This window comes from Girardinichthys multiradiatus, chromosome 18 (assembly GCF_021462225.1).
Source record: "Girardinichthys multiradiatus isolate DD_20200921_A chromosome 18, DD_fGirMul_XY1, whole genome shotgun sequence".
Lineage (NCBI taxonomy): Eukaryota > Metazoa > Chordata > Actinopteri > Cyprinodontiformes > Goodeidae > Girardinichthys > Girardinichthys multiradiatus.
The window spans coordinates 18,813,660-18,832,564 of record NC_061810.1 but is presented as its reverse complement, the minus strand read 5'-3'; the positions used below and the strand labels follow the sequence as shown (position 1 = coordinate 18,832,564).

Here is an 18,905-nt window from a genome sequence, read left to right as displayed (position 1 = left end):
CGACAGAAAGGGACACTGTCAAGCTGAAGAAGGAGTCCTATCGGCTGTGGTTGGCTTGTGGGACTCCTGAGGCGGCTGACGGGTACCGTGGGGCCAAGCGTGCCGCGGCCCGGGCGGTGGCAGAGGCAAAAACTCGAACCTGGGAGGAGTTCAGTGAGGCCATGGAGAAGGACTACCGGTTGGCCCCAAAGCGGTTCTGGCAAACCGTCCGGCGCCTCAGGAGGGCGAAGCAGTGCTTCGCCAACACTGTTTACAGTGGGGGTGGGGAGCTGCTGACCTCGACTGGGGACATTATCCGGCGGTGGAAGGAGTACTTCGAGGATCTCCTCAATCCTGCCATCACGCATTCCCTGGTGGAAACAGAGGCTGGGGACTCGGGGTTGGACTCTTTCATCACCCAGGCTGAAGTCACCGAGGTAATTAAAAAGCTCCGCGGTGGCAGGGCTTCGGGGTTGGATGAGATCCGCCCTGAGTACCTCAAGTCTTTGGATGTTGTGGGGCTGTCATGGTTGACACACTTCTTCAACATTGCGTGGCGGACGGGGACAGTGCCTTTGGATTGGCAGACTGGGGTGGTGGTCCCCCTACATAAGAAGGGTGACCGGAGGGTGTGTTCCAACTACAGGGGTATCACACTCCTCAGCCTCCCTGTTAAGGCCTACGCCAGGGTATTGGAGAGGAGAGTCCGGCCGATAGTCGAACCCCGGCTTCAGGAGGAGCATTGTGGTTTTCGCCCCGGCCGTGGAAAACTGGACCAGCTCTATACCCTCTACAGGATACTCGAGGGTTCATGGGAGTTTGCCCAACAGGTCCACATGTGTTTTGTGGACCTGTAGAAAGCATTCGACTGTGTCCCTCGTGATGCCCTGTGTTGGGTGCTCCAGGAGTATGGAATCGGGGGCTCTTTACTAGGGGCCATCCGGTCTCTGTACAAGCGGAGCAGGAGTTTGGTTCGCATTGCCGGCATTAAGTCGGACCTGTTCCCGGTGCATGTTGGTCTCCGGCAGGGCTGCCCTTTGTCACCGGTCCTGTTCATAACTTTTATGGACAGGATTTCTAGGTGCAGCCAAGGGCCGGAGGAGGTCTGGTTTGGGGACCAGAAGATTTCGTCTCTTCTTTTTGCAGATGACGTGGTCCTGCTGGCCTCCTCTAGCCAAGACCTACAGCACGCACTGGGGCGGTTCGCAGCTGAGTGTGAAGCGGCTGGGATGAAGATCAGCTCCTCCAAGTCCGAGGCCATGGTTCTCGACCGGAAAAGGGTGGCTTGTCCTCTTCAGGTTGGAGGGGAGTTCCTGCCTCAAGTGGAGGAGTTTAAGTATCTTGGGGTCTTGTTCACGAGTGAGGGAAGAATGGAGCGGGAGATCGACAGACGGATCGGTGCGGCTGCCACAGTAATGGGGGCGCTGTGCCAGTCTGTTGTGGTGAAGAGAGAGCTGAGCCGAAAAGCGAAGCTCTCGATTTACCGGTCGGTCTACGTTCCTACCCTCACCTATGGCCATGAACTTTGGGTCATGACCAAAAGAACGAGATCCCGGAAACAAGCGGCTGAAACGAGCTTCCTCCGTAGGGTGGCCGGGCACTCCCTTAGAGATAGGGTGAGGAGCTCGGAGTAGAGCCGCTGCTCCTCTACATCGAGAGGAGCCAGTTGAGGTGGCTCGGGCATCTATACCGGATGCCTCATGGACGCCTTCCTCAGGAGGTGTTCCAGGCACGTCCCACCGGGACAAGGCCCAGGGGACTGCCCAGGACATGCTGGAGGGACTATGTATCTCGGCTGGCCTGGGATGGATTTTGTATCCACCATGTTCCTATGACCAATGAGGCTTTGCTTGAATTGTGTTTGCGACCTATACCCAGTATTACTATATGTAAATCGGTGTCAAGCACAGAAAATACAGGTTAAAACATGTAGGAATATTAACTTTTATATTTTAAACTGGATAACATAATCATAGCAACACTTTCATTTTCAAAGAGATTGACCTGAATGAATTGACTTTTTTACCTATATTAACATATTTAGTTACTTTACCAGTTCCATTGCTACAGATGAAGAACGAAGATTAAAATATAATGTAAGCTGATATTGATTTTAAATTTCCATTATTTTAAATTGATGAGATTTCTTTAATTTTGTAGTTCAGTGTTTTGAGAGTTAAGATGTGAGATTTGGTTATGGATAGAAAGACATATCAATTATTCCTGATCATAAAAGGAAGTAAATAAGTTATTCATTGTTTCTTTAACCTAAAACCTCACCTGATCTGTTCTAAGAGGTGCTTTAAATCCTGAACAGAAGACAAAGTTTGTTTTGTTTTTTTCACTGGTGATCAGTTGCAGCCAGATCACGACCTGGGGTAAGGATTATCTTATTTTGACTTTTTGTTAAAAATGTTAAAAAAGAGTTTGACTCCACGTTTATAGGATTTTGGGGTTGATGCCGATTATATGCCACATTAATTTTGATAATTTTTTTGTTGTTAACTGCTGGAAAATAATCCACTGATTATAGAAGATTATATCATTAATTCAATTTCTCTTTGGGTGAATGTTTAACATGAACCTGTTGAAGCCACAAGTTAAGCAGCTATGAACAGCACAAGTAATATGTGTGTATATAAACACACAGACGTTTGTATAGAAAGTGGGATCTAGTGGGAGGTAGTGGGATTATTTAAACAGACAAAAAAGAATACATTTAGCAGCACTGCAATTCAATTTCTCAAACATACAACTACCAAAACAAAATGCTTTAATGTAACGTTGATCATCCTACTAGAAGTTGAACACGCAATTAGTCCAACAGCAACAATACCAGGAATAAGGTGGATAGTTTTAATGACTTCATGGGAATGCATGTGACTGCTATTTTTGAGCCTTTAAACTGTCATCATGTGTGCATTGGGCAGTTAGCTCTGAAGAAAAAAGGAGGTGGTTAGCTGTGCGTGATCTTCCTGTGTGAAACATGTACCACTAGTAATGGCTTGACAGAAAAGTAACAAAATATAAAATCAATGAAATACCTTTCACCTGAATTACTATAATAATTCAGCTTTTTGCAAAACCATAGGTCTATATGAGACAGTCTGAGCAAAAAAGAAAATTCCCCATACAGTGTAATTACTGAAGCATTCTTTGGTCAGTTGTACAATTACAGTTCATTTTTGTTACATTTGTCTTTTCTTAGCTTATATCAGAAACATAAATTGAAGAAACATTGCACTAAAATCAATAAGTGCATCTGCATGCACACAAATACTTACAGCTGCTACATTGTAGTTTAATGGTATACCGTAAAACAAAGCCTCATTTTCCAGCTCGGGCCTGAGGATAAATTACAGCCACTCCCTGAGGATGAGGCTTCCCTATCAGGTTCCAAGCAGCTACACTCTATGCTACTATGCAGAAAAGTAAAGGAGGCACTTTTTTTGGTCTTTTTTTTTTTTTATCTAGATGACACTTAGTAGATTGTGCAGAGTTTGTGTTGCCTGTGGGATATTGGTAAATTATGTCAAAGTCTGAGTTGTAACCTCAGACAAGCCAAAATGCATTTATGTTTGGAAGTTTCCATTTGCAGGTGCATGTGAGCAACTGTGTGCATAAGTGCATTTTCAGACAGAGGTTTGGAGACAGTTTTAAAGCTTCCCTTTATCACAATCATTATGGTGCAAGAGCTATTTAAAATCTGCGCGCATTAGGGTGTCAGGTGTACTGTGCTTGCATTTAGCCTATGTGTCTGACATTAAACCCATCACTATGGAAGGCTGGGGGCACTGGACACCTTAATAGACAGTTCAGCGCTATCAGAGCATGCACTTTGGAGCAAATTACCACATCAGATTTGAATGCATTTTGTGTGCTGGATTTGAATAAGTTATTCCATAACACAAAGGGCAGGATGTCAACTCAGCCAATTTACCCCTCCTTCATTTCCTCTGTGAGTTTGTCTTGCTCTCACACCCTTTACTTACTTTTTCTGCCTCAGTGTCTTGGAAGCATCACCTATAAACTAAGGTCAGCTAAATGCATAGTGAAACAAGAATAGATAGCAGCCAAGCAGTTCATTTTACACACATTCACACTTTTTATCCACACAAACATTTGTGAGTAGCTGCCCCACCTCCTAGAGCTGTAGGAAGACGAGTGAGAAAAAATAAACAATGGGGCCCTTAGGGGTCTTCAGTATCGATGAATAGATCCAACTAAACAGTTATCAGTGCAAACACAAACACTCAGATCGACCGTTGGATAGGACAGTTGAGGTATCGTAAAGGAGAAGATAAAGAAAAACAGGTAAACAAGACATAGGGAAGACAACTTCATTTTAAAGCAGATGGAAGTGAGAGAAAGGAGTAAGGAGATAAAGTGTGTGGTGGAAAGAAAGATGGATAAACCTAATGTCCAAGAGGGAAAAAAATAGGAGGTAATGGGCATCTGAAACAACAGAAGCCAAAAGCTCACACAGAGGAGAGACAAAGAACAGAAATACATCAAGACCCATGCAACAGAACAAAGAAACAATATGTTTAAATGAAATCAATAGATAAACAAATAAAGAATAAAAGCCATGTTGAAAAAGAAAGGCAGCAAAGGCAAGTGGAAGACCTGCCATATACGATTTAAATTCTAACTGTATCTTAAATAAATTACCAGCTTAGCTTTATAACCAAATGTAAATGTTTGTGCTTTTGGCAGCAAAGAGTAAATTTAATCTGCTTAAACTTTTTTTTTAAAGAAAAAAGGACTCAACAGATAGATGCCTCTAAACAACAAAGTAAAAGAATGCTGCTTTTCCTTCTCAGATTCCTTAAGAACTAACAACCTTAAAAGACCTTCAGAGTAAATATCAAATGTGTTTGTGTCCTTACTAATTCAGCAGTCTTTATTTCAAACTGTCTGGAGATCGTTCCCTTTTCTCTGCTTCTACTCGTCATTCCAAGACCAGAATTAGGGACTGAAGGTGAAGGTGTTGACTGGACTGGAGCTGAAAACAGTAAACACACTGATGTTGACACCTGGCACAGGGACTTTATTTATTATTATTGACATTTGCATTGCACTTTCGAAACAGCCTGGCAAAGACAAACAGAACACATTAATTAGATATTGTAAAGAAATAGTGTCCAGAACAGAATGTTAATGCCCTTTTGCAGGCATAATCCACAACTGGAAAAAAATATTTGGAGTCTTTCACTTTTACTGTTAAATGCATCCCATATTGATACCAACAGCTACAACTAACAATATAAACTGCAGAATCCCAGTTGTAATTACCACTAATAGAGTGCTGACATCCAACATCTGTGCATACTAGACCCTTCTGAATCAATGTGCTAAAAGAGGTATATGGGATATATATATTTCACCACACTATTGTGTATCTGCCTTATGTTTTAGGGGTGTAGAAAGATGGACAGCTTTAGGAAAATAACAATGAAGGATCACCTTCCTACACATTTGATATGTTAGAATACATAATTTGATTTCCAGAAAAACCAGGAAAAATCCATGACGTGAACATCCCATCTCTGAGATGCCATATGTACCACACAAATACTGCATTATGAAGGACTTTAAGTGCTACACAATTCTTGCAGCAATTACCCAGTAATACCATTACCTAAACCCATGCTACAGCATGCAAACACTCTGTTTGGACTGAGGAAGAGTCACTTTCCTGCTCATACCTAACTCTTATACTGACGGACGGCTGACCTACTTTCTAGTTAATTCATCTAATAATTATTTGACCATCTTGGGACACTCTCAGAGCATTGAACTATAATTTCCAGAGGATCAGTTGATCCTCAAATTTCAGCTGTGAAAGAGCGATGGTGGCATCATGCCAATAAACACTCTATGCAATTGAGGGGGTAAAAACTCAAGTTTATACACATTTATCCAAGACACGAAAGGACTTGATTTCCCATGAACTGCACCTGTGTTTAGACCACATATCAAATATTTTCACACAGCGAGATAGGACACTGTGCAAGCAGCTTTACCTGTTGCCAGAAATACAGTATCTCTAGGCAAAAAAATCTATACTGAGGGAAACCTTGAACAAAACATTTAGAGGTGGTTTTAAAAAACTGTTGCTCACAAATAGGATAGCCCAATATGCTCAAACGTTTTGTAGAGGTCAACTTCATGGTACAAGCATGTTGCAACTGAGATTGATACTGTAGTTAGTCCTCACCTCTCAAAGATTCATCCTTCAGAACTCTTATCTTCAGTCTACCTGCTGAAAGCTGTAAAGATGACATAGAGGTCACAAATAGGTGAAAGTTCACCAAAAACTTGGTAAAATATGTTCCTGTTTGTATAATCAATAATAATATAACTACTGCTGCATATTTGATGTGCCATTAAATGTACAGGATTGAAAATAAAAAGAAATGAAGCGCAGAGAGCCTGGATTAAGTTCCATAAAATAAGAAAACCAAACGATGTAAAGTTAGATTTTTACTTTACCTTTTGAAATTTGTTGTAGTTGGTTGTCTTGACAATGTTTGGTTGAGAGTTACTGTTTGAAGAAATAGATTTTCCAAACCTCCATCTAAAGTCTCTTAAATGTCTGAAGGAAAGAAAAATGGACATACATACACACAGGTGAATTATGAATTTTGGGTATTTTACTTCCCACAATAATGGATAGAGGAACACATGTAAAGATACTGTAGATATTGGCATCTACAGTGCCAAATACTAATATTGATGTGTGTTTGGTCAACAGAACATCCAACTGTGCCCAGTTTTTAACCACCTGACCTAAAATGTCAAAAACAGATGAAGGAAAACTTAATAGTATGATCAGAAACAACAAGTAGGCTATGAACTCTAAGCTGCCAATACACCACTATCACTGTCCACATTCATTTTTACATTGTCATGAAGTGAGAGGCTCCTGACCAAGAAAACTGAAAGTTGCAGTTGCCCATAAGTTGTTGACATGGAAAATCCACATGATTTTTGGAGAAAAGTCAGGCGAGAAAAAACTGAGTTTCATATAAGAAATCTGTTTGGACAAGTTGAGGTAAGGCATTTTAAATGAAGAAGCCCACTGTCAAGCATGAAGGGAGTAGCGTCATGCTGGGGGTCTGTTTCTCTACTAGCAGTGCTGGTGCATTGCACAAAGTTGATGCAAAAATAAAGAAGTATTACCTCCAAATCTCTCAACCTTATAATCAACCACTAGATGGCTGAATACAGGACATCACCACAAAAGAAAAAATAACAATTTTGGTTAGGGTCGTGAATTATGTGGCCAGAATCATTCCAGAAGCTTATTAATAGCTAAATAAGTGTGTGAGCAACTGGCTGTGGGAATTTACCAATAATATTACAGGTGATATACGTATATGTATGTGTATGTATAAGTTTTAACATTGATTAAAGATGTATGCTGCACAATTGTTTCATCTCCAAAATTATTATAACATTGATGGGCATGATAAGTGTTTGTAACTCTCTAAATACAAGTCTGTGTTTCAGGGCAAGCATTTAGATAAAACTACCAAATAACTGAATGGAAGTGTTGTCAAAAACCCAGAGTTTCTAGAAGGCGCACTTATTCATCCATTTATTCATTCCACTTAAACCAAACAACATGTAAATTAGTATCACTATGCCAAAATAATCTAATTTAGAGTCAGACATCTGTCTTTAGTTCCTTATACTTACTAACGAGACAGTGAAGAGCTCTGGTAGATTTTAATATGGCAGCATGAATCTTTTGTCAAAGCACCTATTCCAAATAATCTCTGCAGGACTGCTGAAAAAAGCAGCATTGTCAGCTGTTTCATATAACTCTCAGTGCTTTTGTCAGGCTTATAACAATAGTCACAGTAACAGGACATATTTTAGAGTCTGGCTTTACGTTTTTAAACTAAACAGTATTTTGTTTTGAAAATTCAGTTTGACTTCTTTCACTTTCAGTTCTAGAATTTCATTTCATTTCCAATCATGTCTTGAAGAAAGCCAGAGATTAATCAAACAGATTTACCGATTTATGTTTTTACAAAAGGTTAAACTTCCTTAATGTCATTCTGAGCTTGTTTAGCCTTTTACACATTCCTGATGACATATAATCCAATTTGGTTAAAATGTTCTTGTTTTATTTATCTTTTCATTTTGTTCCCATTCATTAATCGGTCATTTAAAATTTCAAAACAATTTTTGTGTTCATAGATAAAAAAAATACAGCACTGTGATTAAAATTTTGACAAATACCGTTAATTTATTTGTAAACCCTTTAACAACTTAAACACTAACAAATTAACTTTCTGAACAAATTTTATTTTTAGAGCACAATAATAATAATAACAATAATAATAATAACAATAAATAAACCAAATATTAAGTTAGATATCATCTAACTGAATTATATCTGTTTAACTTCCACCCATTGAGGAAACCCAGCAGGAGTTTGAAAACAATGTTCTGGGACTCAGCTGTTCTCTCTGGGTTTAGTGCACCTCAACCGCCCGGTCAGCTGACAGCTGACGGGGCGAGCCGGCTGTTGGGTCAGCGGACATCTCCGAACACATCAGAGAATTTTTGCAATTAAGCAAGATCTTGATAAACCGAGCAGATATTTCATGTTTGCACCACTACATCCTCGCCCAAGAACATTGTAAAAAATTATTTTGTATCACAGAAAGCACAATATATCCAACTTTATTCACAGCTCATCTATCTCCTCTGATTACAATTTCCATTTGAACAATCCACTTCGAATACACCTTCCTCCATGTCCTCCGTCTTTAAAATCTGGGGCAAAGACGGACACATTTGTTGGCCACATTTGGAGAAGCCTTCGCCTTGCTATAGTGTAACTAGCCTACAAATGCAGCCTTCGAAGGATGCAGCCCTTGAACTTGGAGACTGTAATAGTGAACGATGATGAATTGGTGAATCCGTGTTTAATTACTGTGTGGCTTTCCTCAAGGACCCAAATGTAAGACAAAAAATCTTATTTTTGGAACTGAAGCTGAATTCTTAAACTGAAAGTGAAAGTAGTCAAACTGAATTTTCAGTACAACAAATTACATTGTCAAAGCAAATGAATTCAGTTTCAATTTAGTGACATTAATTTCAAACATCAAACAATGCATTTAATTTCAAATTATGTGAATACAGATTCAGTCTGAGCAAATATAATTACGTTTCTGATGGCACAAGTTTCTGCCAATATGCAGAAATTCAAGATACTTTCTTGCACATTTCTCACAACTGACATGACCTATCAATCATTAACACAAACTGTACAAGCAGTCCAGCAGTCTATGGGCAAGAGGCGGGGTACACCCTGGACAGGTCGCCAGTCCATCGCAGGGCAACACACAAACAACCATGCACATACACATTCATACACCTAAGGGCAATTTAGAGTGATCAATTAACCTAACAGGCATGTCTTTGGACTGTGGGAGGAAGCCGGAGTACCCGGTGAGAACCCACGCATGCACGGAGAGAACATGCAAACTCCATGCAGAAAGACCCCCGGCCAGGAATCGAACCTAGGACCTCCTTGCTGCAAGGCAACTGCGCCACCTTGCAGCCCTGGTATATCAGTCAGAAAATTTGATAACATGAATGGTGTTAAGGCTGCAATGATGGGTTTCATTAACCCCATAAGCTAGTCACCCAAAAGTAAATGGGTAACTTTATTTTTTTTGTGGAGCAGGGGTGTGACAGTGGAAGGACCTGATTTTATATTTAGAAACTTGCTTTAAGTACTTTATAACTTCAATATCAGAGAGTTTCAGCTTCTATTCTATAGGAGAGATGTAAAAGATTTCTAGCATCCATCAGCTGGCACAACCAATTCTAGGGAACACAACCTGGAATAGTTTCTGCATTCCTTATTGAGCAGTAGAAGAGTGCTCCTAACTTCAGATGTGATTAAGCAAATATAATGTATGAGCCTATATGATCATTCAGGACAGGGTGCAGCTGAGAACCCAAAAGGCAGGTGTGAGAGGTATTTAATTTATTAGGAGGGTTATGTTAGGGAGGGCTGTATGGTTGTTGTTACTAAGTACTGGTTTGATGTTAAAGAGATCAGATAGGATGCCTTGAGTGCCTAAAGCTTATGTGTTTTAACCCTGGTGGGAGATGGAATGAGTGGAACATACATAGGCTTAGGCCATGAAAGCAAATAAACTTCATAACACTTACTGTAGGAACAATAGTTTCCCTAAACATATGGATGGCATTTGTAAAACATTTGAACATCAGGAGTCTGGTATAACTTGGAGTAAAAGCACCATGATATCACAGTATTTTGACAGTTTTTTTGAAACAAATGTATGAAATTATCTAATTGTTTTCATTTAAAACAGAAAGGCAACAACTATCCAAAGAAACTGCTAGCATGTCATATTAATTTTTACAGTTAAAATAGTGTTCTCTGTAGCATTTATTTTAAGCATTAAGGTTTCCAAAAATACTGAATAACTGCTAAATTTAGTTGTTAAAAATTGTGCTTATTACGCAGAATGCTAAGCATGTTTTACCGTTCTCTATTTATAGAATAATACAAGCCCAACAAACTGATAGTAGTGGGTAAATTAGTTGGAATATCTGCTGAGGTAGCCAACCTCCAGTGGGCATTTTGACAGATATGCCATTTGTAGCTTTACAACTGTAGATTTAAAACAAGTTTATCTGAAGAGCTCCTTTACTTTCAAAACCATATATTTGTAACAGGAAATATTTTCAAAGATCTCTATATGTCTTTCTTGTAAGGGACAGAAAGATTTGGGAGGTTAGGAATAGGCAGCTTTATTACTCTATGCTTTACACATATAGAGAAGCAATAATGTCTTTTAAAACCTTGGTATACCTTGATACCAGTAATGGGCCATACCCAGAAAGCATACATGAGTTCAAACTTTGCACAGCTGTTTTTTTCAAAAGTGTTGACTTTTCAAAAGTGAATAAAAAAAGTGTTGGGGATGAGTTGTTCATGCTCATGTTGCTGAATTATTTATGGCATTTATTCTATTGTGATGTTGGGCTGTCTTTGGAAAAAGTTTATTTTAGATTGAGCTGGCAGCCTGTCAAGGCTCAGGAAGTCAGGCTTTGAATCTGTATGTGTGCATATGCAATGGTGAGAGAATCCAGCAACCTGATGTTGTTGCTTTGCCGTACTGACACTGAGGGAAGGCGTCAGGTAATCATCCTAGCAGCATCATCACAGCAACAGGACTGTCGCTAGAGGTGACAGTTGAGGCACAGCCCTGTCAGCACATGAAGACAGGGTGTCCCCTCAGGGCCGCCCCTGATGCCTATTTGGGTTTATGTATAGAATGCATTGATAAAAATCAAATCATCTAATCCAAACAGATGCACAATGAACTACACTCACACTTATGTAAGTGTGAGTAAACCTAAATTCTAAATAACAATGGCTAAAACTGCTCTGAGAAGCAAACAGAAATAGACATTCTCACAGTTAGTGTCTCTTCTTCTTACAGACACCGAGTGTGATATGCACACTTCTTTGCCATGTAATTGTGTTGAGGTTTTGAGACCAATGTTGTATAATTATCTTTATTGTACACTTTTCCCCACAAGATTTTTTTAAGTTTCATTTTAAGTATGTTTTTTTTTTTTACATATTACTGTTGTTTTAATGTAACACTAACATTTTACCCACATTCTTCTGTTGTATTTCTTGTATTTAAGGAAAATTTCAGCCTTTTTTTCATTATATAAAGCACTTTAATTACCTTGGGTTTTTTTTTTTTTTTTGGTTTTTTTGTTCTTTGTTGTTGGCTTCAGCCTTTGTATGTGTCATTTATTTCACTGGCATTGTTGTAGCATTACCATGTTTTGGACGTCAGATGAAAATTATACTACTGGAAAATCTGGCATGTTTACAGTCTCTCAGGATTGGATGGTTTGACAGGAAGCGTATTTGGTTGGAACAGTCTTTAATGATGGTGTTATATGATTAAAAAGCACTGAAAAACAGGGATGTAAATAAAGCTGAACCCTGCTTTCAAGACTAAGCTTCACAGATGATTATTACTACAGGGACCCAATATTCAAAACCTAAAGCCAGAGAACATTTGTTGTATAATGACACATCCACGTGTCTGTGTTGCTATGTCAACATTCTTTTAATTCATGAAGTTTCTCAGATTTTACTTTATTGCATTCTGATTACCCTTCTGAGGCATTAAAAACAATGCATTTCATGTACAGTATGTAAAAATTACATTTCCACTAAAATGCAGTGACTGTAAAAAGTGATACAGAGAGAGGCTGAACACTTCTGAACATACAACTAAATGACACACAAGCTCTTCTGTAAAAATTTTAAGTATTGAAATTTGTCTTCAACATAGTTGCAGGATTTTGTAGGATCTAAATAATACCTATCACTGGGTTCCCCGTTCTCACATCCTTGATCCTGCTCTCATCACGACCTTCTACAAATGCCATCCTGAAAGACGTCCTGGATTGCCTGGAGGCAATCGTTGAGAGGAGGGTACTGTAGGATCTCAGCTTCTCTCCTCCTGGTTGGTTCTGGCAGCTCGTTATCAGCAGCTGCAGTTTATTTCCTGATGAGCTCAATGGGCTTCTTAAGGCAGCTGCTGGAACAGGTCTTTGCTGGAACATAACCTCAGTTATGTGGACTGCCTGTCTGCCTACCTGCCCGGCTACCTACCTACCTGCCTGTCTACCTGTCGACCTGCCTGTCTACCTGTCGACCTGCCTATCTGCCTGCCTGCACCTGGTAAATACTCACCTAAGGACTGCACTGTAAATATACTCACCATCAGCACTCTCACCTTGGATTCCTGGATTCCGTCCTCCTCCCCTGGTTCCTGGACAACACCAACTTATTATCCTAGGCAAGCCTACACTAGGAATAAAACTTCACTTACCGTCTATATCCTGTGTTTTGAGTCTGTTTTCATTCTCTGGTTTGTTCTACTTCGACTACCTTAGTGATTCATGATATTATGTTCCAGCCATTTAACATGTCGAAGAACAATTCAGATGATGAACAGACTTCCATTAAAGAACGTTTACAATCTAATGAAACCATGCTCCTGACTTCCATCCATCTGAAATCTTTGATGGCAATCCTAATAACTTTGGTGACTTTTCTCTCCAGTGTGAGTTAGCATTCAGTCATTCCCCCTCTCTTTTTCCTACCGCTGCCTCCAAGATTACCTATATTGTAACCTCGCTAAGGGGACCTGCTCTGCGCTGGGCGCACGCCTATTTGGCATCTAACCCTGTTGAGTCTCTTAGTTATGCTACTTTTTTCAGTCACTTTAAGAGGGTCTTCGACTAACCACTCCAGCAGGAGGCAGCGGCTAAGAGAATACTCACCCTCAAACAGGGAAGGATAGCGTTGGCGGAGTTTGCCATCGACTTCCGGGTTGCACCGCAGGAGGTGGGATGGGATGAAGCGGCACTCAAGGGTATTTTTGTTAATTCCCTTGCAGATCAAATAAAGGACCAGTTGGTTTTGAGAGATGAACCCGAAAGACTGGATGAATTAATCAACCTATCGATCCGCATTGACAACCGTCTAAGAGAGAGACAAACAGAAAAAGACTACAATTCCCAGTGGCATCACTCTCTGGCACCTCGAACCACTTTCCTCGACGCACCCACTTCCGTTCAAGCTACAGAGGGGTATACGGAACCGGAGCCAATGCAGATTGGCCACACTCGACTCTCCCCAAAGGAATGTCAACGACGTTTTGAAGCTGGTCTTTGTTTATATTGTGTACAAAGAGGACATTTCATCGCAAGATGTCCTAAGAAGGGAAAAGAGAAAGCTCGTCAATAAAACAGGGGACGTTGATGAGCATATCCCATTCTTCCCCTGTCTCCCGTCTGTGTTTTCCGGCCACTATTATTGTTGGCCAAGAGAAGTTTCCTGTTGATGCCTTTATTGATTCTGGTGCTGAACAAAATCTTATTTCCTCGGACCTGGTTAATAAACTTCAAATACCCTCTCAGCCTCTCAACCACTCCATCTCTGTCACTGGCATCACTGGTCAGCCCATGTCTCAAGTGAGATTTAAAGTTCCTCATCTTCACATCATTACCTCTGGTAATCATCATGAAAAGGGTGAGTTCTTTATTATCCCTTCCATCTCTCCACAATTAGTTTTGGGGTATCCTTGGTTGCAGAAACATAATCCCACTATTAATTGGGTGGAGGGCAGGGTAGAGAGATGGAGTAAGTTCTGTCTCCAGAATTGTTTAAGAACTGCCATCTCTCACTCTTAACAACTCAAACCTCCTGAGCCTGTTGATTTATCCAGAGTTCCACCTGAATACCATAATCTCGCACCTGTGTTTAGTAAACAAGGGGCTCTTTCCCTACCTCCGCATCACCCCTATGACTGCTCTATTGATCTCCTCCCAGGCGCTCCACTACCATCCAGCAGACTCCATAATCTCTCCGGACCCGAGAAAGAGGTCATGAAAGAATACATTGAGGATTCTTTAGCATCTGGGATCATTCGTCCGTCCACCTCCCCTGTTGGCGCCGGATTTTTCTTCGTGGGTAAGAAGGACGGCACATTAAGACCTTGCATTGATTATAGAGGGTTGAATCAAATTACTATTAAAAATAAATACCAACTACCACTTATTGACTCAGTACATGAACAACTACATTCTGCCAAGATCTTCACTAAGCTTGACCTGCGCAACACATACCATTTGGTCCGGATCCGTGAGGGTAATGAGTGGAAAACAGCTTTCAAAACCCCCCTGGGACATTTTGAGTATCTAGTCATGACTTTTGGTATAACTAATGCACCTGCTGTTTTTCAGGCTCTCATTAATGATGTTCTTCACGATTTCCTCAACCTCTTTGTTTTCGTTTATCTGGATGACATTTTGATTTTTTCCCAGGACATAGAACAACATCACCAACACGTCAGAACAGTTCTCCAAAGGCTTTACGAAAATCAACTCTTTGTTAAAACTGAAAAATGTGAGTTCAGCGTCACCTCCATGTCTTTTTGGGGTTTCATTTTTGAAGCAGGCAAATACAGAACTGATCCCGAGAAGACCAAGGCAGTGGCAGAGTGGCCTACTCCAACTGATCGCAGGCAACTTCAAAGGTTCTTGGGATTTGCACATTTCTACAGGAAGTTTATAAGGAACTACAGTCAGGTCACTGCACCTCTCACTCAACTCACCTCCTCTCTGAGAACATTCCATTGGACCCCTGAGGCGGAAAGGGCATTTGGTGAGTTAAAGACTCTATTTTCTTCGGCGCCCATATTGACCCATCCTGATCGATCTAAACAATTTATCGTAGAGGTTGATGCTTCCGACATTGGAGTAGGGGCCATTTTATCTCAACGGTCCCCTGTGGACGATAAAGTACATCCATGTGCCTATTTTTCTCGTCGCTTGTCTCCAGCAGAGCAAAATTATGATGTGGGCAACCGTGAACTTTTAGCCATAAAATTGGCCCTTGAGGAATGGCGGCATTGGTTAGAGGGTAATGAAATCCCTTTTCTCATTTGGACTGATCACAAGAACCTCTCCTACATTCAAAATGCCAAGAGACTTAACCCCAGACAAGCCCGTTGGTCTCTGTTTTTTGCTCGCTTTCATTTCTCTATCTCCTACAGACCCGGTTCCAAGAACACTAAGCCTGACGCTCTCTCTCGCCAGTTCTCTCATTCTAACCAACCCAAAACTGAAACCTCCATCCTCTCGGACTCTTGTATTGTGGGCGCCCTCACCTGGGCCATTGAGAAGGACATCAGAGAGGCACAGAGGTCCGAACCTGACCCAGGTACTGGCCCAGTGGGCAAGATGTTTGTTCCCAACTCTGTTGTCAATAAAGTTCTGGATTGGGTGCACAACAATAAGCTGACTTGTCGTCCTGGGGTGACTCGCATGACCACATATACCAAGAGGTATTTCTGGTGGCCGACTATGAATCTCAACATTAAAGACTTTGTTGCAGCTTGTCCCACATGTGCTCGGAACAAAAACACCAATCAACCCCCTGCTGGTCTTCTTCAACCTCTGCCCACCCCTAGCCGCCCCTGGTCCCACATTTCCATTGATTTCATTACTGGTCTCCCACCATCTGACGGTAACAGCGTCATCCTTACTGTTGTTGATAGATTTTCTAAAGCAGCCCATTTTGTTCCATTATCCAAGCTTCCGTCTGCATTTGAGACTGCCCAACTCCTGGTTCTCCACGTTTTCCGCATCCATGGCATTCCTATGGATATTGTTTCTGACCAAGGCCTACAGTTCATCTCGCAAGTCTGGAAGGAGTTCTGCAAGGCTCTAGGTGCCTCCGTAAGTCTTTCATCAGGATACCACCCACAATCTAATGGGCAGACAGAAAGATGCAACCAGGAACTTGAAGTCGCCTTAAGGTGCGTAATAAATGACAACCCCTCTTCTTGGTGCAAGCATCTCACATGGATTGAATATGCTCATAACACACATACTTCCTCTGCTACCGGTTTGTCCCCCTTTGAGGTTTCCCTTGGCTATCTACCACCGCTGTTTCCCAGTATTGAATCTGACATCCTGGTCCCCTCTGTTCAGCATCATGTTTCCAGGTGTCGTAGGATTTGGTGACAGACCAGGAGGACCCTCCTACGCACTCTGGAACAAAATAAGAGGTTCGCCAACCGTCGCCGTTCTGCTGCACCTGTCTACCAAATCAATCAGAGGGTCTGGCTATCTACCAGGAATATTAAATTAAAGGATACTCCCAGAAAGTTGGCCCCCCTTTACATTGGTCCTTTTCTCATCGAGAGGATCATCAACCCATCTGCGGTGAGACTCAAACTACCATCTTCCATGCACATTCATCCTACTTTCCATGTTTCTCAGATCAAGCCAGTCTCTGAAAGCCCCCTGAGTCCACCTACCAAGCCTCCCCCCCCCCCCCCCCCCGCTCGACTCATTGATGACCACCGTATCCTGGATGTTCGGATGTGGGCAGGATATGGACACGAAGAGAGATTCTGGGTGTTAGGGTTTTTATTATTTTTTGTATTGTTTATCACTCATCTAAGTGCTTTTCCCTCCTTACATGTTACAGGAAGGGAGATGGTCACAAGAATGAGTTATGCTTTTATTATTTTATTATTTTATTATTTTACTAGCAGCATCTGGGGGCTATACACCAGGTGCCCACTTCCCACTTCCTCTGTTTGTTTATAATCAAAACAAATGAACCCTAACCTTTCTGATCCCACACACACACACACACACACACCCTGAATGTTTGTTGAACTGTGTGTGACCAAGCATGTATAAATAAAGAGAGAGGGGTGCCAACACTTTGTAGTTTTGCACTGCAGAGTGTGACCTACCCTTGCCGCAAGTATAACTGACTGTGTCATTTCCTTACCTCTGAGTTGACTAACTAATACCTATCACTGGGTTCCCCGTTCTCACATCCTTGATCCTGCTCTCATCACAACCTTCTACAAATGCCATCCTGAAAGACGTCCTGGATTGCCTGGAGGCAATCGTTGAGAGGAGGGTACTGTAGGATCTCAGCTTCTCTCCTCCTGGTTGGTTCTGGCAGCTCGTTATCAGCAGCTGCAGTTTATTTCCTGATGAGCTCACTGGGCTTCTTAAGGCAGCTGCTGGAACAGGTCTTTGCTGGAACATAACCTCAGTTATGTGGACTGTCTGTCTGCCTACCTGCCCGGCTACCTACCTACCTGCCTGTCTACCTGCCTGTCTATCTGTCGACCTGCCTATCTGCCTGCCTGCACCTGGTAAATACTCACCTAAGGACTGCACTGTAAATATACTCACCATCAGCACTCTCACCTTGGATTCCTGGATTCCGTCCTCCTCCCCTGGTTCCTGGACAACACCAACTTATTATCCTAGGCAAGCCTACACTAGGAATAAAACTTCACTTACCGTCTACATCCTGTGTTTTGAGTCTGTTTTCATTCTCTGGTTTGTTCTACTTCGACTACCTTAGTGATTCATGATAGGTTTAAGTAAAACTATTTGAATTTAACTGCATCTGGATCTCTATGGTTGAGTTTCCTAAAAACATTCCAGTTTCTACAAAATGTATGTGGAACAAGCTGTATATCATCATAATACAAAGTGTATATATCTATTTATTGATTCAGTTAATAAAGAAATTCATTGGAATTGTAAAACTTTGCTTTTTGTGTCAAATATTGCTACTTGATAATAAATTGTATTAACTGCAATTTGTTAATTACAAAATCTCTAATTAATCAGATTCTTTTCAAATGTAGCCCTTCACTGATCTTTACATATTTTATTTCTGTTTAGTTTTCAGGTCAGTGCTTCAAAACATTTGTTAAGTATGTATTCACAGCTATACAGATACACCTGTAAGCAAACAGTAAGAAATGTATATTTATAAAAAGAATGTTAGTTAGATGTTGTGTATGCATGAATAAAATTCTTTGTTTCAATATATCCACAATTACAAAAGCCAAAAGAGGAATGAATTGACAAATAAACTGACAAGTAAAAGTAGACGCTAACCTGCGCCCGAGTTTCTGCTCCTTTGACCTTTACAGTAGTTGACTAGATGGGAATTAGCCTACCTCATTTACAAAGGTGTTTCAGTTCTCTCATCTCTACATTCCAAAGCGTATTCTTTGCTTGACCTTTACAGGTAGAGGAATCCCTCATGTCCCTGCACTTTCAACTGAAGACTTAGTCTTTCTTTCTCTATTACTCACTATCTGTTCCCTGTTGTCTCCAACTCTCTTAAGATCCTTGTTCACTTTTCCAACTTTCTCTGGTTCCAGCAAAGCATCCATAGTACTAGACTTTAAACAGGCTACCACATCCAGGCCTTATGTATGCCTTCTTAAACACAAATTGTTATAACCCCAACTATTTTTCATCCAGAATCTTTACCA

At 41.1% G+C, this 18,905-nt stretch overlaps 1 protein-coding gene across 6 annotated transcripts in view; it reads right to left on the bottom strand.

The window, feature by feature from the left end:
• zbbx (zinc finger, B-box domain containing) overlaps window positions 1-18,905 on the bottom strand; it is an 80,314-nt gene that overhangs the window by 56,288 nt on the left and 5,121 nt on the right. For all 6 annotated transcript variants that reach the window (XR_007042268.1, XR_007042269.1, XR_007042270.1 and 3 more), the window contains exons 4-6: window positions 6,475-6,577; window positions 6,200-6,251; window positions 4,869-4,984 (exon numbers count right to left, since the gene is read on the bottom strand). Coding sequence is in view for 3 of the 6 variants with exons in the window: in XM_047390885.1 (XP_047246841.1) it covers window positions 4,869-4,984; window positions 6,200-6,251; window positions 6,475-6,577 (271 nt within the window). In the remaining 3 variants the exon portion in view is untranslated. The remainder of the gene's footprint in view (window positions 1-4,868; window positions 4,985-6,199; window positions 6,252-6,474; window positions 6,578-18,905) is intronic.